Below are 22,969 nucleotides of genomic sequence, written 5' to 3'. Positions count from 1 at the left end.
ACTTATACAGTGGAACCTCCACAGTTGACCACCTCCCTACATTGACCACTTCCTTAAGTTGACCTAATTTTCATAGGACATGTACCTAACAGTCCAGTAGGCCTAGTTCCTTATGTTGACCACCTCTGTGTGTTGACCAGTTTGTTACAGTTCCTTGGATGGCCAACTTACAGAGGTTCTACTCTAGTTAAGACAATGGTACTTTAAGACGGAAGTTGGAAATTCTCTTAATTTGTCAGCAAATTAATAAACCTCCCTTTCTTTCTCCTCAGACCATTTGTCTTCCATTCTTCTGATATAGCTTGGGGAGGTGCTGAACTTTCGGTGACACTTACTGATAGTGCTGCTAAGTTCATAACTGTTTTTTTTTTCTTATCTGTTATGACTTACTAAGAGGAAATCATATGCCTTCTCTCCAATGAACCTGTTAGCTGCCCTACACAAGTGTTCAGTGAGAAGTGACTGTAAACTCCAATGACTGTCTTTATTTCTATTTAAAGAAAGCACCTGTTAAAAAAAGAAAAACAGAGCACCTTCAGAGTTTCCCTTAAATCTCCCAAAGAATAGTGAGTGTTCACCACGTGAAATCTTTCTACTCAGTTCTTCTGGGTTTTTCCTGTATTAAGAGAGAGGTGGGTTGGCTTAGAGAGCTTTGTCCATTCAGGGAATGATCATGTGATAAAACTAGAAAGAAACTAAGCAGCTGTGCTAACTTGGTAGACTGAAACTGTGGTTGAAACCACAAGAGTTTTGATCTAGGACCACTTGCTCAGTTCCCTGTGGCGCACGATCAGCAACTGTTCAGACAATGAGGACTACCAAAGAAAAAAGGAAATTTTAATAGAAAGAATGAGAGAAGCAGCCTCAAATCCACTGCCCTGACTAACATAGAGTAAGAGCTTTTCTCAAGATGGGTATTGCTATGGGAAAAGTTATCTTGAAACTACCAAGAGGAAATTAACAAGGATCTATAGCAAATAATTTTCACCAATAATAAAAGAAAGGCAATTGGCGTCTATCTTTGTATAATATAGGATGTTGCAGATATTTCTAATTTACATAAAATGTACTGAAGTATATGCCTACTTCCATCTCTTTTTTCACTCAGTATCACATACCCATGAGATTGGATGTCTCATCTGGTTAGTTCTCTAGTTTGCTCTGTAGTTCCTAACCCCTACATAGGAAATGAAAATAAAAGCCACTTCACACCCAGTAGGATGGCCATAATCTATTGTTTAAAAAGGGAAAGAAAAATAACAAGTGTTGGTGAGGATGTGGAGAGAAAGTGGAACTCTCCTACAATGATGGTGGACATGGAAGATGGTTCAGCAACTGTGGAAAACAGTTTGGCTCTTCCTCATAAAGTTAAACAAAGAATCACTATATGCCCCAGCAATTCCACTCCTAGATACATACCCCAAACATAGAAAACAGGTATTCAAACAAATACATATACGTGAGTGTTTACAGCAGCACTATCACAATAGCCAAAAGGTAGAAACAATACAAACGCCCGGCAGTAGATGAGCAGATGAACGATTTGTGCTACATTCCCATAACGGAAAGTTATTTAGCCATAAAAAGGGATGAAGCACTGATTATACTACAATCTAAATGAACCACAAAACTTAGGCTAAATGAAAGCAGTCAGACACAAAAAGTTATATGTGATTCAATTTATATGAAATATCACAGAATCGATAAAGCCATAGAGACAGAAAGCAGATCAGTGACTGCCAGGGGCTGGAGAGAGGAGGGCGTGGGAAGTGATGCTTAATGGGTCTAGGCTTTCCTTTTGGAGTGAGGAAAAATATTCTGATTCTGGGAAGATGACTGACTAGTAGCAACCCTTGGCTAAAGCTCCTGATCAGAGGGAGAAAAACTGGACAGAATCGGACTCTATGAAGTCAAAGGTGGGGAGCAAAGCCAAGAAAAAATTTCAGCAAGCTGTGACTCCAAGGAACAGCATTCAAGAAAACAAATTACAGGTACAAGCAGGGGTCCTCAAATGTTTTAAACAGGTGTCCAGTTCACTGTCCCTCAGACCGTTGGAGGGCTGGGCTATGGTTTAAAAAAAAAAAACTATGAACAAATTCCTACGCACACTGCACATATCTTATTTTGAAGTAAAAAAACAAAGCGGGAACAAATACAATCACCCCGCTGCATGTGGCCTGCGGGCCGTAGGCCAGAGACCCATCTTGGGCTCTCTGCCAGGAACAGGGAACAAAAGACCTCTCATCTACGCCACTGGAAAGAGTCACTAAACACTGGGTCTCCTTCTCCAGGGAGGTCCCACTTACAAACCTAGAAACCACCCTCCAGGCATAAAATTGAACAAATATTTTCCCGCACAATTCCTAACTCCCAGTCCACCCTTCCCCCTCACATGGTGGTCTGAAGTTCTGCCCCCTGCAAAGCACAGAGTGTTTGGTCTTTTCCTGACAGATCTGGGCATAGTGTGAACCGCCAAACATCAGGATAGAATCTGTGACTAGTGGGAAAGAAAGAGGGTGAAGATAGGGATACTCATGGGAGGAGGAGCAGTCCCTGGTTAGGACTTTGCCCGGCCAGTGGTGGTGTTGACCCTCGGTTTGGGCTGTGATTGACGGGAGGGGATGCAGAACCCCCAGCTCTGACAGTGCCCACAAGCAGGAGAGTGGTTGCCCTGTGTGGACTAAGCTCAGCAGGCGGGGCTGGTCCCCGGCTCCAACTGGGCCAGCAAACAGAGGCTCGCCTGGTGTGGACCGAGACCTGAGGGCAAGGGCGTGGTCCCCTGATTTCAACAAAGCTGGCAAGCCTCCAGGTGTGAACTGAGACCTGCGGGCAGGGTTGTGGTTGCCTGACTACAATTGGGCCGCTGAGCAGAGGGTTGCCAGGTCTAGACTGGAGGGCGGGGGGAGTGGTCCCTGGCTCCAACTGGGCCAGGGAGCAGATAAGTGGGCACCAGTGGTGGGCGGGGGCATGGACACAGATACATAAGCTATAGTCTCCACCCTCACTGAATTTAAGGTCTCAAGAGAGGACTTTTTTAAGGACAAAGAAACATTAATAAATACAGCTACTGCCATGAGAGAAGTGTCTTTCGTGGGCTAGGAGAATTAAAGATGTGCATCTGGTTATGGAGAAAAGGAAAAACTTCTTAAATAAGGCATCTGAGACGGGCTTTAAAAGTTGAATGGAATTTTTACTGTTAGAAGTAGAGAAACACAATAACAGAGGAAGGTGTGAACCCTGGAAGGGCAAGTTTGAAGACATTAAATAGTTCAATCTGGTTATTGCAACATATACAAGTTGTAATAGATATAAATTGTAAAAAATATAAGTTATAATAGATATAAGTTGGGCACAGATATCAAAGACCAGCTGCCCAAAGACCATGACCTGTCCCTTTTGTCTACTCAAGTGGCTAAGGCAGTGTTTGGTGTGTACTTGGTGATGGGTAAATATTGCAAAAAGATAAATATAAATGTTCATTACAGAAACTTTTTAAAAAGACCAAGCAACAAGAAAACTATAAAATAGTAGCACTATCGCAGCATTGGTAACTATTCAGACAGGTTAAGGCAAGTGACAAGTTTTTTTGTTTTTTTGTTTTTCTGAGACAGACTCTCACTATGTTGCCCTTGGTAGAGCGCTGTGGTGTCACAGCACACAGCAACCTCAAACTCTTGGGCTTACACGATTCTGTTGCCTCAGCCTCCCAAGTAGCTGGGACTACAGGTGCCTGCCACAATGCCCGGCTATTTTTTGTTGCAATTGTCATTGTTGTTTAGCTGGTATGGGCCAGATTCAAACCCATCAAGGCTTGGTATGTGTGACTGGAGCCATAACCCCGTGCCATGGGCACTGAGCCAAGTGACAAGTTTTGAGGTACCAGGAAAGCAGAATTAACTTAAATGAATTGCATGTAGAATTCTAGAAAAACTTGGCATGCCATGCTATGGGATTTGGGATACATCTTAAATACAGCAGGGAGGCATTAAGGTCTGTTCTGGTGCTGGATTTACCTGGATTCAGAGGCATAAGTGAGTGGTGGCTATGAGCAGAGCTGAGTGCCTGAAATCAGATGGGTAAGAATTTTGCCTGCACAATTGCACTTGGCTGTAGGGGGATATGGGGACATGCAAAGAGGGAAGCGCTCACATGCACAGTAAGCACACCCCTTATGGAGACGAGAACCTACCACAGAACAGAAGGCTGTTGGCTGTATTGTGCCTGATGAAGAAAAGGAAGGGGTGGTCAGCACAGAACCTTGGTCCAGATTCCATGCAATCCTGTATAACAATTAAACCCGAGGCTGCCGCAGCCTCTGTACCTTCCTCATTCACCTCCAGAAAACTTTTGTGCACAAACTTGGACAGACACAGGTCTGTCTCCACTGCCATTGCTGACAAGTCAGCCTTGCCCTGTTGAAAGGCATCAACCATTCCCAAACACTGAAGTACAGTTTCCATGTCATAATCCTCTTGCAGTGTAAATTTTGGAAGGAGAACTTCAACATCAGTACTCTTCATCGACTCTGGCTTGGTCCAAGCCATGAATTTCTCAAAAGTGAGATTTCTTTCCACCTGAAAGACCAGAATCAGAATTAAAGATTCACACTTCAGTGCACAGGCAGGCCCACGAGCAGTAACCTTCCTCTTCATTGTCCCCGCAGGAGCAGCAGCCCCTCTGTCTACCTGCCAGGGAGCTTGTGAGCTCTCCTTTGTGGTCCGTGCACTGGTCCACGAACAGCTTCCGTGACAGGCAGAGCAGATACCAGACAGCCCACAGGCAGGAAGTTCATGGCTGTCTCCACCTTACCCAACAACTTCTAAGACATCTTTTACTCCAACAAATGTCAACACCCAGATGACAATGCTTTTTTTTGTTTTAAATGATACTTATTTTTGAAGACAACACACCATTGCTAGTAAGGATGAAGATTAAGAAGGAAAGCGCTCTTGCTATGAGTCACCCTAGGAGGAGAATCTGCCCTAGATGAGATTTTGTTGAGGTTTTTACAGAAGAGAGGTCACAGGAAAGTGAAAAGAAGGAGAAACAACAGCTTCTGCTCCACTCACACAGACCCCTGAGGTCACAGGTTAAAGTTAGGGATTAGAGTTAGCTGCACTGCCTGCTTTCTCTGGGAGAGTGGGCTCTCTCACCCTGGGGATCCACGCTGAAAGGAAGCTAGCAGGACAGAACTGAGCACTGGACTTCACACCTCCCAGCCATGACAAGTCCAAAGTCAAGACGTCCTCATTCTCTATTTCAGATTAGAGCTTTTTAGATTTTAAAAACATGGCGGCACCTGTGGCTCAGTGGGTAGGGCACCGGCCCCATATACCCAGGTTGGGTTCAAACCAAGCGTGGCCAACTAAAACAGCAGGGGCAACTGCAACAAAAAATAACCAGGCATTGTGGCGGGCGCCTTTAGTCCCAGCTACTTGGGAGGCTGAGGCAGGAGAATCGCTTAAGCCCAGGAGTTGGAGGTTGCTGTGAGCTGTGACGCCACAGCACTCTACCGAGGGCGACAGAGTGAAACTGTCTCAAAAAAAAAAAAATGACGCTAATAATAATGATGATAGTAATGGGTCACATTATACTGTTTACTATTTGCCAGACCCCCATTCTAGCGATGAGAAACCAGAGGCTGAGGTGAATGACTCCGCAGATGATTCATATAAGAACGGGAGCACTCAGTCTTGAGCGCAAGTTCCATCCCAAAGCCAAGTGTCCCCACACTCTGCTCTGCAGGCGGCGCCAGCTCCAAAGGAGACTACCGCAGGTGGAAGCCGTGCGTGCGCGGTCTGCGCCCCAAGGGAGCCACCTGATTCTCCCGCAGAGGCAGGGAGCGGGACGGCTGCTTCTAGGGGCCTCACCTCCGCCAGCTCCACGCCGTCGTCCGGCAGCAGCACCAGCATGCTCAGCTCCCGGCCCGCGTAGGGCAGATCCAGCACCTGCGCGCGCGCCTCGCTGATGTAGCCGATCTTAAAAGTGGCTTCCTGAAACATCATCTGCACCGGCCTTTGCTCTTTCTGAGGGAATAATGAACACAGGCTCACGGAATTTAAAATAATTACTGAAAGACACGATAAAACCTTCCGAAGGAGCTGCAGTAAGCCTCTGCAAGTGCTTACAGGCCCATGATGGAAACCACATTCCTGCGGCAGTGAACACTTACAGGCCACGTCAACCAGTGCCTTCCTAACATCAATGAAAGTATTCAATCCTAAGCAGACACAGTGTTAGTCTGGAAAAAGTATTACTCAACTTGGCTCAAAGGAGTAGGGCGCTGGCCTCATATACCAGAGGTGGCAAGGTTCAAACCTGGCCTAGGCCAAAAACTACTTAAAAAAAAAAAAAAAAAAAGAAAAGAAAAGAGAAAGAAAACCTGTTTGGCGGCACCAGTGGTTCAAAGGAGTAGGGCGATGGCCCCATATGCCAGAGGTGTCAGGTTCAAACCCAGCCCCGGACAAAAACTGCAAAAAAAAAAAAAGGCCTTATTCAACAAAATAAAAAGTGATCTGCATTTTCCAGAGGAAGAAAGCAGATTTTTCTCATATAAATATATGCTCAACAGGGCGGGGCCTGTGGCTCAAAGGAGTAGGGCGCCAGCCCCATATGCCGGAGGTTGTGGGTTCAAACCCAGCCCCGGCCAAAAACTGCAAAAAATAAAAATTAAAAAAAAAATATGCTCAACAAGTATGTCTAAAGGAAACAAAAAATTGTTTCTATTTAATTAGAAATAAAAATTTTATAAACTGGGATTAAATTTATAGCTTCACAATAGTATGATTGGTAATATAGATGGATACATTCCCTTGAGACAGGGTAAAGAACCACATATGTATATGTGGGTCACTAGAAAGTTGGTATTTTGGTTTTGTTTTTTTTTTAACTCAAAAGTTTTGAGATAGGCTGTGTTATGATCCATTACTTCACTTCTAAGAAACACAGCTGACAGCGACCTTTCTGAATCACCTGTGCAGTTTCAACTTGCTTGCCTTATCCATTATTTTACTTCCAAGAAACAGAGTCCACAGCTTCCTTTCTGATGTACCAGTGCATCAGCTTGCTCAGCTGATCAGTGTTGCTGGGAGGGCTTCATTTCTTACCATCCTCCCAGAGGTTATCTCTCTTGATTTTTGAGTATCTCAAACTTTTGTAATGACCCAGGTATTTTAACCCAATTGTTTTAATTCTGCTACTTTAAGGAAATTTTTTTAATTACAGAAGAGTATATGATTGCAGAAGTTAATTGAAGTATTAGATTTATTAAATAATTTTTAAAAATTGATACAGATAATCTGTTGTAAAAATTAAAATAGTTCTGATATCAATATTAGAAAATTTCCCCTCTACACCCTACCTTTGCAACTAGAGAAATGATTTTGTTCAAAGTTCTCTAAAGTACATCTTATTTTTTAAAAGGGGCAAGTTATTATTTGTACAAGTTTTCTAATGCATTAAAATGATATTTTTCAGGGGCTAGAGGATTTGGGAAACTATTCTAATATCAAGACTAAGGTCTTTGTCACTCAGTTTTATTAACAGAAAGCTGTAAATACTGAATACATGGTAATAACTTAGAATTGAAATAAATACTTACTTTAATTTTTTTAAAAACTGATTAAAGAAATGCGTTTTCATATTCTCTCCCTCTGTCCTGTCCCCTCTCCACATACACATATCGCCTTAGGACCTGATTCTTTTGCTTTCTATCCAAGCAACTTGGGCTTACAGGAGAATCTTTAGTTTCTAGAACTAGGTATCGGTAATGGTGTAAGGGAAATTATCAGAGGCAGCAAGAGCAGTGATGAAATGCAAAAATTACAGGCAGGAAATATCTTTTATCCCTTCAGTTTTTTTTCTACTGAGTATAAAAATTCATTCAGAAATGTGTCATTTCAAATTATTTTTAACCAGTCATTTATGCACTTACAAAGTTAAACTTCTCCACTTAATTTCTTCATCCAACTAGAATGATTTTTTTAAAGCTTCCCCCTACCTGGTTTACTTTAAAAGGCATTTCTCTTGTGTATATTTTGTCAAACTGTTCATGCCATCTTCCTTTGAAGTAGATAGCGTTGACAAGAACCAGCCTGGTCTGTGCATCAATTGAGTTATCCAGCAATAACTCCCGAATTTTACCTTTCAAGAAAAATAAAGCTACATTTAGTGTTTTTTTGTTTTGTTGTTTTGGTTTTTGAGACAGAGACTCAAGCTGTCGCCCTGGGTAGAGTGTGGCATCACAACTCACAGCAACCGCCAACTCCTGGCTCAAGTGATTCTCCTGCCTCTGCTTCCCAAGTAGCTGGGACTACAGGTGCCTACCACAACGCCTGGCTATTTTCTGGTTGCAGCTGTCATTGTTGTTTGGCGGCATGGGCTGGATTCGAACCCACCAGCTCAGGCGTATGTGGCTGGCGCCTTAGCTGCTTGAGCCACAGGCACCGAGCCTTAGTTTTGTTTTTTTGTTAATAATAATCTGATGAATAAACTGTGATACAATGTACTGGCAGATCCTAGATGATTAGTCCAGAATCAAACATTCTGTTTTCAAATTTGCTGAGTTCGGGTTGTTATATACAGAAATCAAAAACAATACCTATAAGTGATATTCATGATTATTGACACCTTGGGAACATCCACCAAGTTGAGGACGGTGAAAGACTCGTAAGTCACTCAAGGAAACAGGTTGGTAGAGAATAGAAAAACTACACCAGGACAGAGAACAAGACAAGCAGGATATGGGAAGTGGCCTGGGGTGGTGGTGGCACCATGTATCTCACATGGTTAAATGGAGGTTCGATCTAACCCTCCATGGTCACACCAGTTCTAACACTCCATGACTATACATGAGCAAGTCAGAGGTAGCCAGAACGATGGCTCAAAGGGGGGAAAGTTGGCAATGGGCACTCGGGGAGTTTCCAGAAGCCTCTGGAAGAGACATTACTATTGTATCCTCTAAACAAAACACCAGGCAGGTCTGGAAAAGAGAACGTGGTCAAATAAAGATGCCACTTTCTCCCTATGGAGAGCCTGTGTTACCTTTCCAACAAACTAAGGGCATCCCTGCTACTTCACTGTCCCTAGAGGGTAGCAGTGGTGAAAGTTCCAAGATGAAGTAAGAGAAATAATTGCTGAATCTTTAAGGGAAGACTATCTCTCATTCTTGACTGTCTCATTTATTGAGGAAAATATAAATATTTCTATTGGTACTAAACATAAATGGTGCAGAAGACTGTGAATGGTCCTTGATCTTGGGAGCCAAAGTTAGAACCTGTCACTGTTTAAAATAGGAACAAATAAGATTTTGGGTGGTGCCTGTGGCTCAAAGGAGTAGGGCGCTGGCCCCATATGCCGGAGGTGGTGGTTTCAAACCAAGCCCTGGCCAAAACTGCAAAAAAAAAAAAAAAAAAAAGGGCGGCGCCTGTGGCTCAGTAGGTAAGGTGCCGGCCCCATATACCGAGGGTGGCAGGTTCAAACCCGGCCCCGGCCAAACTGCAACCAAAAAATAGCTGGGCGTTGTGGCGGGCGCCTGTAGTCCCAGCTACTCGGGAGGCTGAGGCAAGAGGATTGCTTAAGCCCAGGAGTTGGAGGTTGCTGTGAGCTGTGTGAGGCCACGGCACTCTACCGAGGGGCATAAAGTGAGACTCTGTCTCTACAAAAAAAAAAGAAAAGAAATAAGATTTGACACTAACTAGAGGGTATTTTCAGCCCTGAGAGAAGGTGTGCGGTTGACCAGCATGTGAACATTGTAGGCCAGTGAAGTGTGTTTTAATGTAAGTTATTCAACTAGAAATCTGGCTTAATTTTCTTTTTACAGTTGTATCAGCTGCTCTGGTCCTGGGAGAATAGACAAAATTAAATCTCTATTGTTGAAAACCTGAGCATCTGATCAGAACCTTTATGAATCCGCTAAGGTTCAGTACACCAAGAGGCTCAGCCAGCCAACAGCACACTGACCATCTGAAACACCGATGAGATCAGAGGGGTTGAGGGGAGATAAGAGGAAAGGACAGGAGGGGAAGGCCAGAGAAGAAGAGGACAGGTGGGGGGAGGAGGACGAGGTGGAGGTAGGGATGATGAGGAGGGTGGACTGACTCACAATTCTCACCTTCAGTCTTTTTTGAGACCCAAGTGTTGATGTGTCTCCTGGACTCTTCTGCTGTTATGACAAAAGAAAGCTGCTCCAGCTCGGCGTGGTAGAATTGAAGACAAGATTCCTTAAATATCTTCAGAGAGAAAAGTGTTTAGTGAGGCTGCATTACTGAATAAGATGTCAGCAAGCTTCCAAAAATTCTAAATATTATATATTTTTTAGAATAAAAAGAATATGTATAGCTCTTAAAAAGTGATCATATCTTACTCTACTAGATGTTAAAATATCCATGTTTGTAAATAGGTATGGACTAAGCCCTGAATAACTAGAAGTGAATTTTAGAAATAGTCAGACTTTAAATAATAAAACACATAACTATACAACTGTAGCCATTTTTTAAAAAAAGTTTACAATATCTTTCTCAATTTCTCTAGGGTCTTTCTCATAGACTCTATATCACTAGGTAATTTCAGTACAACTTTTATTGCTCTAAGGATCCAACTTACTGAAAGGAATTTACAAGTCTTCTCTCCAAACAGCCTGTTGGCTGTTCTAAGCAAGTACTGGGTGCCAGGCTTGTTCACTTCAGTGAGAAGTGACTGGAAACTCCTGTGAATGTCTTTCTCTGTGTTTAGAGAAAGCACCTGTTAAAAAAAATAATTTTAAAAATTATCAATGTAGTACTTGGTCTCAGAAAAAAATTTGAAAGAAAAACTTTTTCGCAAATATTTAATAAAATTTTCTTTTGAAAGAAGGCTATTTTATTTTAATTGAGTATTTCATACATCCCAGAGAAATGACATTGGCAGGTGGGTGAAGAGAGGAGAGAGAGAAGGCAGAAAACAGGTGACTAAAAGATTTGGCTACTCTGCCTGAATGGATCTCTCTTGCTTAAAGATAAGTAATAGGAAAAAATGACAAGGGTGAGAGAGGTTCAGAGAAGGGGCTATGATAAAATCCTGCATCCCAAGGAAAGCTTAAATGTGACTTAAATAGAGGAAAACTTACCGCTTTTCTTAAAAATATGCAGTTAAAAGCACTAAAAATACGAGGGAAAATAGGCAGAAATACAATCATAATAGTATTGTTCAAAAGAAGATAAGGAAATAAAATAACAATATAGTTAAGGGTGGCGCCTGTGGCTCAAGGAGTAGGGCGTCGGTCCCACATGCCGGAGGTGGCAGGTTCAAACCTAGCCCTGGCCAAAAACCAAAAAAAAAAAATATATAGTTAATAAGACGAAAACATAGTTGCTACAATTATACACTAGAAGGACATAAAGTTATGGCCATGAAGTTATGGCTACCCTGTGTGTGTATATGTGTGTGTGTGTATATATATATATATATATATACACACATATATATATATATAGAACCTTACTTTAATATTTAAAAAAAAATCTACCATATATCAGGTCATAAGAAAAAGTCTTGAACAATTCTGAAATACAGAAATTATACAGGTTAAAACGTGCAGAAATTATACAGGTTATATTCTCTGACCTCAGAGTGGTAGAAAGAAATCAATAATATTATAATAAAATACTAATACTATGGAAATGACTGTACTAAATACTCTTGAAAACACTTTTCTAAGTAATTGTAAGTAACAATTGAAATGCTCTTGTAAATAATGCTTCTAAATAATCGTTTAAAATACTCTTCTAAGTAATTATATAATTTATAAAATAATCAAAATAGGAGTGATAATATCTAAGACCAAAGGTTTTGACCAAAAATAAGTAAAAACAGAGCACTGATTGTTTTTAATATTATCTAGGAAATAAAGAAATGATAAAACTTTCAATACTTCATGTTAGAAAAGGTACAGAAAAATTCCTAAAGAATTTGGAGAAAGACAGAAAAAGGTCAATGGATCCACGTCCAGGTTCTTTAAAAGAAAACACATATATTCACACACAAAATAGACAACCATCCTGCAAATGTAAGAAAATAAGAAAAAGCATCTGAAAATTATAAATGAAAAAGCTTACAGAAATGGATACAAAGGAAACATCAAAATAATAAAACTATATATAATTACTTTCAACAAAGTGTAGGTTATAAATTGCCAAATGAAAGTCAAAATTATTAATATATCAGTGACAATAAAGAAACAAAAATGCAGAGAACTGTTTTAGAAAAGGTAGGATCTTTTCAGAGAATCAATTTCTAATATTCAATAAATTTATATTTCTCATGCAATACACACTGTTCTATAACATAGGAAAAGAAATAAAGCACCCAAATTAATTTTATAAAGCTCATAAATTAAATAAGGAAACATGTCAAAAACAAAAGCTAAGGCTGGGCACCGTGGTTCATGCCTATAATCTTAACACTTTGGGAGGCCAAGGCAGGTGGACTGCTTGAGCTCAGGAGTTCAAGACCAGTCTGTGAAAGAGCAAAGAAACCCAGTCTCTGTTAAAAACAGAAAAACTAGCCAGGTGTGGTAGTAGGTGTCTGTAGTCCCAGCTACTTGGGGAGGCTGAGGCAAGAGGATTGCTTGAGTCTAGAAGGTTGAAGTTGCTATGAGCTATGACGCCAGGGCACTCTACCCAGGGTGACAGAGTGAGACTCTGTCTCAAAAAAAAAAAAAAAAAATCTGAAAGCTAAAACCAATTTCACTTAAGACTGAAATACCACAATTACTATTAATAGCTAACATATGTTAAGCACTCACTTTACATAGATTGTCTCATCGGTTCCTGACATTACTTGAAAGAATATTTATGAAAGTAAAAAGTACGGGCGGCGCCTGTGGCTCAGTCGGTAAGGCGCCGGCCCCATATACCGAGGGTGGCGGGTTCAAACCCGGCCCCGGCCAAACTGCAACCAAAAAATAGCCGGGCGTTGTGGCAGGTGCCTGTAGTCCTAGCTACTTGGGAGGCTGAGGCAAGAGAATCGCTTAAGCCCAGAGCTGTGTGAGGCCACGGTACTCTACCAAGGGCCATAAAGTGAGACTCTGCCTCTACAAAAAAAAAAAAAAAAAGAAAGTAAAAAGTACGGTATGTTTACCAAAGTATACAATTTAAAGCTAAAATGGGAAAACCAGGGCTGGAAGAGAATGCTTTACATTCTCGAGGGTGGTTGTCAGAGTGGACCACAGGGATTTCTTTCCCCTCTTCTTTCATCTCTTAAGATATTTTATTTTATTTTTTTTATTTTTATTTTTTGCAGTTTTTGGCCAGGGCCAGGTTTGAACCCACCATCTCCAGTATCTGGGGCCGGTGCCCTACTCCTTTGAGCCACAGGCACCACCCTGATATTTTATATTTTTATTTACCTCTTTTATGTTTACATGGATGGAGCTGGAGAATATTCTTCTTAGTAAAGTATCTCAGGAATGGCAAAAAAATATCCAATGTACACAATACTACTATGAAACCAATTCATAATTACTCACACTTTCATATGAAAGATGAATCACAACTATAGCCCAGGATGAAGGAGGGAAGGGGAGAGGCATGGAAGGGAGGGGGGTGGTTTGATAGAGGGAGGTTTAATGGTGGGACCAGACCTATGGAGCATATTGCAAGGGTACAAGTCAAATCTATCAAGTATAGAGCACAAATGTCTTAACACTGTGATTACGTAAATGAGGTGAAGGCTATGTTAATTAGTAGGATGTAAGGCCTCCGATTTGTACAAATAATCAACACACTGAATCCCACAAAGGCATAAATGTATTCACGATCTATGTATATATGACTTAATTTAAAAAAAGACATTTTATATTTTTTTAAAAATGGCTCTTAGGACAGCACCTGTGGCTCAAGGAGTAGGGCACTGGCCCCATATGTGGGAGGTGGCAGGTTCAAGCCCAGCCCCATCAAAAAAAAAAAAAAAAAAAGGTACAATGTAAAAAATTACCACTCATATAATGAAGGAAACAAAAACAACTTCTTATCTTTACAGAAGTAATCAAGTTAGACAATGGATTTGTTAAAACATTTCTGCTGCAATTAGAACATCTCTTCAGGTTATAGGTAGCAATATGCACCTAGCATGAGTGCTTTGTTAGCATTTGGTTGAACCCCAGAGGCAGGGAGCGCTCTGGACACCATACCTCGGAAAGCAGCCAGGCAATTTCCGTGCTCTCAAAAAAGAAAAATTTAAAAGCTCCCCATGAAGGATTTATCAGTGAGTCAAAAACATAGAAACACACTATAAATATTTAAGCATAAAAAACTTCAGAATCAAAATGGTGTCACTAATGTTAAACAATAACAAAAAATCCCCTGACAAATATAAGGTGTCCCAAATGTTGCCATGCATATATACAGAGAGAAAAAGGAAATCTATAGCTAAATGTATCTTTATTTATAAGATATTCATTACAAAATGTTATAAAATATTTCTCTTGGTGTTGACATATAAACATTAAAAATATTAAAAACATAAAATATGATATAAAATATTATGTGAGTTTATTCGTTTTCCTATGTATGGTAACCTTTAGGACACCCTGCTGAGCCAGGAAGGGCCACCAAGAGAGGGTTCTGAAGCTTGCAGGCCTGATAACAAAACTTCCCAAAAACCTCTGTAAAAACCACAGCCTTGCTGAAAGGCCATCACAGCCTCTCACAAAAAAATACTTCTGCAAGGAACTACAGAAATACTTCTGCAGGAACTGCTTGTCCAACCTTGAACTGGCATCACCTTTGTTAAACTCTTTGTAGCCAAGGATAATTATTTCAAAAAAGTTCTGTAAAGCTCCTCATTTTTTCCTTTAAAAGTCTTTATTTTTTTAACTCCCCAAATATGCACATAGCGTGTGCAGCCCCACTGAAGTGCTGTATTCCCAAATAAACATCTTTTCTTTTAGAGAGTCTCTCTGTTATTTAGGTTAACACCCTCTACACATAAGCCTTCATTCTCTCACACACGTGAACTGGGAATTTATTAAAGTGAGAAATCATTATTGAAAAGGGTCATCAAGGGAAAAGAAAGTCCTATCGAAACAAGGAGCAGTGATGAGTAACATTTCCACAATAGAGGTATGTTCAGAGGCCCAAGTTCAAGGATGACACAGCTTTTAGGTTTCATGTCAAGCATGTGTCTTCTACCCTCTCTAGAAAGCTCCTGGAACAGACACTGATTCTAAATCATTTCCAAAGTTTCACTGGATGTTTGTTAAGCTGAACTAATCAGCACTTTGGCAGGAAGGAAGCGCATGCCTCTGGACTCTTCCTTTTTATACTTTCGTTTATGCTTCACCTGGCTAGGAAGGCATTTCGGTGTAGAAATGGCTTAAAACAGAGAATAGCCTTCAGTCTCTTTCTGCAAAAAAATTGATCTTATGTTTCAAATCATTTCCAGTATCATTGCTTAGACACAGATAAAATGCTAGGACACAATTTTGGCAATCTTATCCAGGTTATTAACTGAGGAAACGCGCCCCACAAAACATATCTCAGTGGAGCAGATTCCTCATCTCCCTTCTCCTTTGCACTTTCTTCCCCAGTTGATCCCACCTCCCTGAACTGGTGTGTGCACACCCAGGCACCAGGGCCGCCCTCCTCCCTCAGCACTTCTGGAGCATGAGTGTGAAGCTGGTGATTGAACACATGGTCCTCCCTCCTGGGCAATGGGGCCAGCTTACCTGGGCCATCTGGGCCGCAGTGTTTCCCTTTGCCCCTAGGAGGACCATGGCCAAGGCAGAGGAGACACTCATGGGAGAATAAAACACATTATGCGAAGGGTTGTCTTGACACAGTATCTTTAAAAGGCTAATGGCAAAGGTGCCATTTGCTTCAGCAAGAATTTCCATGATGCAGGTCCTGGAACACAAAAGCAGAGAGAAATGTTGCTTCAACACATCCCTGCCTGTTATTGACTTCATACATGGCAATTTTGGAACATTTCTCTTTTTGTTTTCATATTAAAGCTCATGAATATTTTAAATTGGTGGAAAATGCATTTTCTGTTGGTCTCCATCCAAAAAATAAGTCAATTTTTTTAAGGCAATTAACTAAGTGAAGTGACAGTAGCAAATCAAACCAATTGCAGAGTTTCAGGAATATCAATGGAACTGGCTTCACCTGCCAGACGGATGCACCCAGGAAACAGCCTAACAGAATGGGAATCAGTGAAGTCAGACCCTTTCCTGTAAAGACTTGGTCCTTCCATTTGAGGAGGAGGAATCCCAGAGTGAAAAACAGCTGGGTTGTCTAGGCTGGTCTGGGGAACACTGTGTTGCCTGCATTTATGAAGAGTCCTTCTGAGATTTTTAATTGGACACCAGGCTGTGGCCTTCCTATTTCTTAGGGAGATGCTAAATCAGAGGCAGATAGCTGCGCGGCAAGGAGCTGTCACCTATCAGTGGCTGCTCGGTGGGCCCCAGCCAGTTGGGGGACAGCCAGCTCTCCAGCTCAGTCCCTTCACCTCCCAGACAGCCCAGCCCTAGGCTCATATCTGTTGACATCCGACAACCCAAATCGGCGTTCCCAAACTTTGCTATCCTCCAGACACCATGTGATCTTCAAACACTGGAAGTCGGGCTGAAACAATTGTGTGCTGTTTTAGCTTTTTTTGGTTTGTTTGCAATGTTCTTGCTAACTCAGAAACATATGTTTGGGAGCTTAGCTTTACTCTTTAGTCCCACCAGAAAGTACACTGGGCACCGGAGGAAGGGACTCATGCCTGTAGGGTGCCGGAAAAGAAGGGCAAGAAAGAAGAGTAGAGAGTGAGGCGGTAAAACCGGCAAGAACAAGGAGGCACTACCTGTGAGGTCAATGGAGAACCAAACGTGAAGCTAAGCAGACAGGTCACCAGCACACCTGTGCCACCACCTCCAGGCCACAGTTCCCAGTGCCCTTGGCAATCAGACCTTCACTGCCCCGGCTGCTCTCCGGAGACCCTGGGAGACCTCCCTGACTCCTTCCCGTCTCTCCCTTGTCGCCCCACACCCATCACCAAGGTCTGCCTTCTGCCCCCAGTCTCTCTCCAGCCTGTCCACTTCTCTGGTCCTGTGGCTCATGCAGGCTCCCCCCGGAGTCTCTGATCTCCCTGCAGCCACTTTCCACTGTGACAGCTGATCCACACACACAGAGAGCACTAAGAGGAGGGTGGTGTCTTAAACCTCTTACTTTTACCACTCCCCTTCAACCTCCCCTGGTCCCTAAGGATGAGCTCAAAGCCCCCCTGTTGAAATGGCTTCTCCACCGCCCCTCACACGAGATCTCTCTCCCCCTCACAGCCTCCGCCTTCTGTTTCTATTTCAAAGTCATTTCCGAGCCTTGGCAAACACTACTTATCCCACTTCCAAGGCCCCACCCCCGTCACAGGTTAATCCCACTGCCCCTTCCTACTTCCACTGGCAACTGCAGACTCCGGAGGCTCCCTGGACCCCGTCCACCAAAAAGCTCCCCAGAGGGCCCATCACCCCCACGGCAATTCCTAGTCTTAGTGCCTGTGGTCCCCGCCACACTGGACATTCCGAAGGCAGGGACTGTGCTTTGCACGGCTGATGCTAAGGCAAAAGGCTCAGGTGCTCAGGCAAAAAGGCTCCGTGGGTTTAGCTGCATTATTGAAAGAATGAGGATGGGTAAGAAGTGCCGGGATTTGCAACCGGAGACAGGGTGATCCTAAAAGGACGGAGAAGAGGTAGGGCGGACGTCATTCTGTAGATCCCTGAGGACAGAAGAGCGGTGAGAAAATAGTGCTGGCAGGCTGAAGACAGAGGCGGAGTGAGCAACGAGAGGGACAGCGTCTGCGGCTTGCGGAACATCGCGCGCACAGTTGCGGCCTCCGGCTCCTACCCCTGGCCGGCCGCAGGGAAAGAGGCATTTCTGCAGCCTAGACGCCGCCCGCTCCGGCTTTCCTAGTGCGCAGAGGGCGCGCCTATCCTCAGTCCCTTGTCTCACCGGTAGCCGGAGGGATTTAAACCTCTCCACTCCCGTCCTCCTCCCCCACTTGCCTCCTCGATCCAGCACCGCCGCCGCCTCCGAGCCTGGATGCCGCCCCGGGGCGCAGGAGCCCACTACGCCCCTGCGCGCCGCGATGTCCCGGCCTTTATAGCCTCTGCACTTTCAGTCTTACACGCAGCGCGCACCCTGCGGAGTAGGCGTCTACGGGGAAAGCAGGTCAGGGCCTCCGGGATCCCCCAGGCGGTACCCGCGGACGAAGCCCCCGCCCAGGCCCGGCCTCTGAGACCCGCAAGCTCGAGCGAGTCCCCAGTCGGCGGGACGCGGGGTTGGCAGAGGCGCGCGCTCCCCCCGGGCCGGGAGACTCCAAGATCCGACTGGGAAAGAAAAGTGTCCCGAAACTGACCTGGTGGGAAACCAGGCTGCAAGTCCGCGGCGCCAAGGAACGCGGAGGAGACGGACCCGGGAACCCTGGTACTTTTCCCTGCCGGGGAGCGAAGGTAAAGTGACAGGCTCTGACGCTAGGGTCTTCTGCAGTTACTCTTTTACTTTCTTTTTCATCAGTGTGCGAACGCCACCGGGGCTGTCCGCAGTTCTGAGAAAGCGCTGTGTACCAGCCATGTGTTCGCAGCAGTGACAAGAGCCTGGAAACCTTGGTGAACACCTGTGCCTTTGTTTAAACAAAGAGCCTGGGGATAGTAAACGGCACACAACTCTGAACTTTGCCGCTTAATTCCTCAAAGAGCGACCTCCAAACAAATCTTTATGCTAGAAAATGATGGAGATTCCTGTGTGAGAAGGCGCTTGGTTGAATTGTCTAGCCCGTGGTTTCTAGACTGCGGCAATGTTGACCCTGAGGCCAGAAGATTCTTCGTCGTGGGGGGACCGTCCTGTGAGATGTAAGCTGTATGGCAGTGTCCCTGGCCTCTCTACTCACTAGATACCAGCAGCTTTCCCCTCACAACAACCAAAAACATCTTCAGACAATTGCCAAATGCCGTCTTGGCTAGGGCATAGTCGCTCCCCACCCAAGATGGGGACTACAGATCTAGGAAATTTAGTCTTGCCAAGGAAGGCATACTGACAGGAGACAGACAGAACAAAAGGAATAAATAATAAGTCTTAGGAATTAAATCTAACATGGCTCCAAGGAACATAAAAAGAAGAGACATAAAAACAGCAATGATTCTCCAGTAATTTTACTGAAGTTCCCCAGACCAGACTACGATTTCACTGTCAAGCCACAGAAAGAATTAAGGCTGTTTCTATCTCTTCCTCCCCCTTCCCTCCTCCAGTGGGTGAGCTGGGCATCTGGATCCACAGATTACTTGCAAAATGTGTAGGTGGTAACACTTTCTGGGACATTTTCACCAGATTACCAAAGAAACCTAAGACTCAGAGAGGTTAAGGACTATGTCTCTAACGCATTATCCACTACCTCATTTGTAGATAAAATCACACATAGCCCATTTTTGAGAAATCATATTATTTATTCCCTCTTAAAAAACTCCAAAAGAGGGTGGCATCTGTGGCTCGGTCCGTAAGGCGCCGGCCCCATATGCCGAGGGTGACGGGTTCAAACCCGGCCCCAGTCAAACTGCAACCAAAAAATAGCCTGGCGTTGTGGCGGGCGCCTGTAGTCCCAGCTACTTGGGAGGCTGAGGCAAGAGAATCCTTAAGCCCAGGAGTGGGAGGTTGCTGTGAGCTGTGTGAGGCCACAGCACTCTACCGAGGGCCATAAAGTTAGACTCTGTCTCTACAAAAAAAAAAACTCCAAAAGATATAAGTTCTCATTTGTGCATAATCATACATAAAATAACCCACTTTACAAAATGTTTATTGACATATATCTGCATTTCCCTCTTCAATACAATTTTAGCAAAAATTTAAACTATAACAAAATTGAAATCTTTTGCCTTTCTGTGGATAGAATTGTAGCTTTACTTGACTTATCCAAGAGCCAGCTTTGCTATGGTATATGGATGCTTTTGTCTAGAGCAGTGGTTCTCAACCTTCCTAATGCTGTGACCCTTTAATACAGTTCCTCATGTTGTGGTGACCCCCAACCATAAAATTATTTTTGTTACTACTTTATAACTGTAATTTTGCTACTGTTATGAATCCTAATGTAAATATCTGTATTTAGGTGACCTCTGTGAAAGGGTTGTTCGACCCCCAGGTTGAGAACCACTGGTCTAGAGAAAATAACTTCACATGATTTCTCTCATAAACACCACAGGAAATTCCCGTCCTCCAAAGTTCCTGAAGACCATGATCATGGCAGAGGAGATGCCCAGGGGTAAAAAAAAATATGTTTCATAAGTTTCTCTTGTTATGCATCATTCTTAAAAACCGATGGCAAAACCACCATGTGTGTCTCAGTTTATCCATCAAGGAAGGTTAGGATCAAAAGTACAACCCAGGGGCCTTCCTGTAGTCACCTAGTCACTAGTTCTCTGGTCAGTGGACATGGGTTGTAGTCAACAGGATAATAACCCCGCCCTGTAAATGTTCACATCCTAATCCCCAAAACCTGTGGCTGTTAATTCCATGGTTAACTCCACCTTTGAGTGAAGAATCTTGAGATGTGGAGATGATCTCACTTATCTGGATGAATTCAGTGTAGTCACAAGGTCCTCATAAGAGAAAGACAGGAGGATCAGAGTCAGAGAAGATGTGAGGACAGAAGCAGAGGTCACAGTGACGGTCACCGTGAGAGAAGCCACAGGACAGGAATGCAGACCACCTCTGGAAGCTGGAAAAGGTAAGTAAAGGGATTCTCTCAGGAAAACGAACCAGCCCTGCGGACGCACAGTGGACTTCTGACTTCCAAAATTGTAAGATATAAACTTGGGTTGTTTTCAGCCACGTCTATGGTAATTATAGCAGCCAGAGGAAACTAATATATTGGTTTATTTGCAAAGTAGCCAGTCCTGGTGGCCCTCAGCAACAGGATGGCTGCAGAGCTCACAGACTCCCTCTGAGGCCTGCTTGCTGTACCTTCCCCTAGAGCAGTGGTTCTCAACCTTCCTAATGCCACAGTGTATTTTCATTGTTAAAAAGGGGTCTCGACCCACAGGTTGAGAACCGCTGCCCTAGTGTAACCACAGCCAGCACTTTTCCTGGCAGGCTCTGCTAAGTAATGTACATGCATCACCTCCCTTCACCCTCACAACATGCCAGGTCCTATGGTTATTTCTCCACTGAGATGAGGAGACTGCATTTGCTCCAGGTCCCATAGGTAATTGCTATCGAAGCAGTCAGGATTGGGACCCGAGGTTTGACTCCAGAACCTGCATTCTTGATTGTTGCATAAAATCCCCTGCTGCTGCTAGGATTTTCAGTTTGGTATCACTAATACAATTTATAAGCAATGCTCTGTAAATTAAGAATGTAATGGGCTCAGCGCCCATAGCACAGTGGTTATGGTGCCAGCCTCATACACCAAGGGTGGTGGGTTTGAACCCAGCCCGGGCCAACTAAATAACTGCAACAAAAAAATAGCTGGGCGTTGTGGCAGGCGCCTTAGGAGGTTGAGGCAAGAGAATTGTTTAAGCCCAAGAGTTTGAGGTTGCTGTGAGCTGTCACGCCACGGCACTCTACCGAGGGCCACATAGTGAGACTCCGTCTCAAAAAAAGAAAAAAGAATGTAATTCTGTGTAAATAAAAACATTTTTGCTACAATGTTGTGAACTAAAATAAAATCTTAAGCACACACCCCCCCCCGCACCCCTTCCCACCTGACTGACTGGATCGTTTCTTGGTCAAGGGGATTCCAGAAATACCTGAAAGCTGAGTTTCTGGCCATGAGAAGGGAAATCAGACAGACCTCACCATGCCCCGCTGCCTTCTTGGAGACAGCCTTCATAACTCATCAACAGGCCTAAGGCTATGCAAGACAAAGGTTAACCCACATTTGCAGAATCAAATGGGAGGTCTAGTTTGAGTTCCTTGAGGATACTTTATACTTCCTTGCAAAAAGGTTGTATTAGTTTGCAGTCCCACCAGCAGTGTAAAAGTATTCCCTTCTCTCCACATCCACACCAGCATCTGTGGCTTTGAGATTTTGTGATGTGGGCCATTCTACAGATGACCAAATTGTGGAAACAACCTAAGGGATTAACAAGCTGTGGTATATGTATACCATGGAATACTATTCAGCCACTGAAAAAGCCACTAACTTTACATCTTTTGTATTAACCTGGATGGAGTTGAAACATATTCTTCTTAGTAAAACATCACAAGAATGAATAAGCAAGAATCTAATGTACTCAATTCTGATATGAGGACAATTGACCTGTACATGGCAGGGGTGGGGGATGTATGAGCAGAGAAAGGGAAGGAGGGAAAGGATGGGGGATTCACAGTGTGTGGGGGGACACACCTCTTGGGGGTGGAACACAATTGCAAGAGGGACTTTACCTAATAAATGCAAGCAGTGTAACCTGGTTCTTTGTACCCTCAGTGAATCCCCAACAATAATAAAACACACACACACACTTGCAGTTCCTTGATTTACTGAATAAATCATTGAGTCCTGGTCTATATCTAGTGGCTTATCTATGAATTAGCAGACTTCCTCATCTTAACTGAAAACATTCCAAGCCTTTAGATAAAGGTTCATTTCTTTAAGTAATCAAAAATCGAAGAATCTTTAAAGCCAAGTATAAACTAATCTCCCACTTCAAGAGGTCCATCATTTTCAGGCTAAACTAATGTACACCTTGCATGTATTAATTTTTTTTTTTTTTTTTACTGAATGTGGGTTCTTTTCCATTGACAATGTCATGTGGAAACAGCTGAGCAGAGTTCATCAAGCCTGAAGGATTTGTTTGAGACATAAAATACGGGCTAAATTAGAGAGTCCACGGAGATGTGCCATTTCCTAATAGAGTTACCAGAACTGGACTAGGAAGTTGCCCAGGGCACCCTTGGCATGGATTTCTGATATAAAGACCGAATCTCAAGTGGGGTCTTTGAGTTAGAGGCATTGATTTGGATCC

The 22,969-nt window shown here is 43.4% G+C and overlaps 1 protein-coding gene across 10 annotated transcripts; it reads right to left on the bottom strand.

Moving 5' to 3' along the window:
* Positions 1–829: 829 nt before the first annotated feature.
* On the bottom strand, positions 830–21,800 carry SERPINB9 (serpin family B member 9). 10 transcript variants are annotated; one of them, XM_053601692.1, is made up of 7 exons: positions 21,707–21,800; positions 15,704–15,881; positions 10,603–10,740; positions 10,112–10,229; positions 8,000–8,142; positions 5,871–6,026; positions 830–4,574 (listed from the first exon to the last, which is right to left on the bottom strand). In XM_053601692.1, the coding sequence occupies exons 1-7, from the start codon at positions 21,772–21,774 to the stop codon at positions 4,170–4,172; spliced, it is 1,206 nt and encodes a 401-aa protein (XP_053457667.1). In that variant the 5' UTR covers positions 21,775–21,800; the 3' UTR covers positions 830–4,169. The 10 variants fall into 10 exon arrangements, with proteins under 10 accessions (XP_053457667.1, XP_053457668.1, XP_053457674.1 ...); XM_053601693.1 differs by having other exon boundaries at positions 21,752–21,771; XM_053601699.1 differs by lacking the exon at positions 21,707–21,800 and adding an exon at positions 20,531–21,668.
* Between the last annotated feature and the right edge of the window lie 1,169 nt (positions 21,801–22,969).

The sequence above is a fragment of the Nycticebus coucang genome, chromosome 9 (genome assembly GCF_027406575.1).
Source record: "Nycticebus coucang isolate mNycCou1 chromosome 9, mNycCou1.pri, whole genome shotgun sequence".
Classification (NCBI taxonomy): Eukaryota; Metazoa; Chordata; class Mammalia; order Primates; family Lorisidae; genus Nycticebus; species Nycticebus coucang.
The sequence above is the reverse complement of the archived record's forward strand: the minus strand, read 5'-3'. Positions and strand labels throughout refer to the sequence as shown.

What these genes read in the sequence shown, in the direction of transcription:
- SERPINB9 (XM_053601692.1), bottom strand. Translation starts at nt 21,774, where the DNA reads ATGGCCAGAAACTCAGCTTTCAGGTATTTCTGGAATCCCCTTGACCAA. An exon ending in GAAACGATCCAGTCAGTCAG is followed by an intron (nt 15,882 to 21,706) that starts GTGGGAAGGGGT and finishes TTTGTGTTCCAG; the next exon opens with GACCTGCATCATGGAAATTC. An exon ending in TGCCTTTTAAAGTAAACCAG is followed by an intron (nt 6,027 to 7,999) that starts GTAGGGGGAAGC and finishes TTATTCCCTCAG; the next exon opens with AAAGAGCAAAGGCCGGTGCA.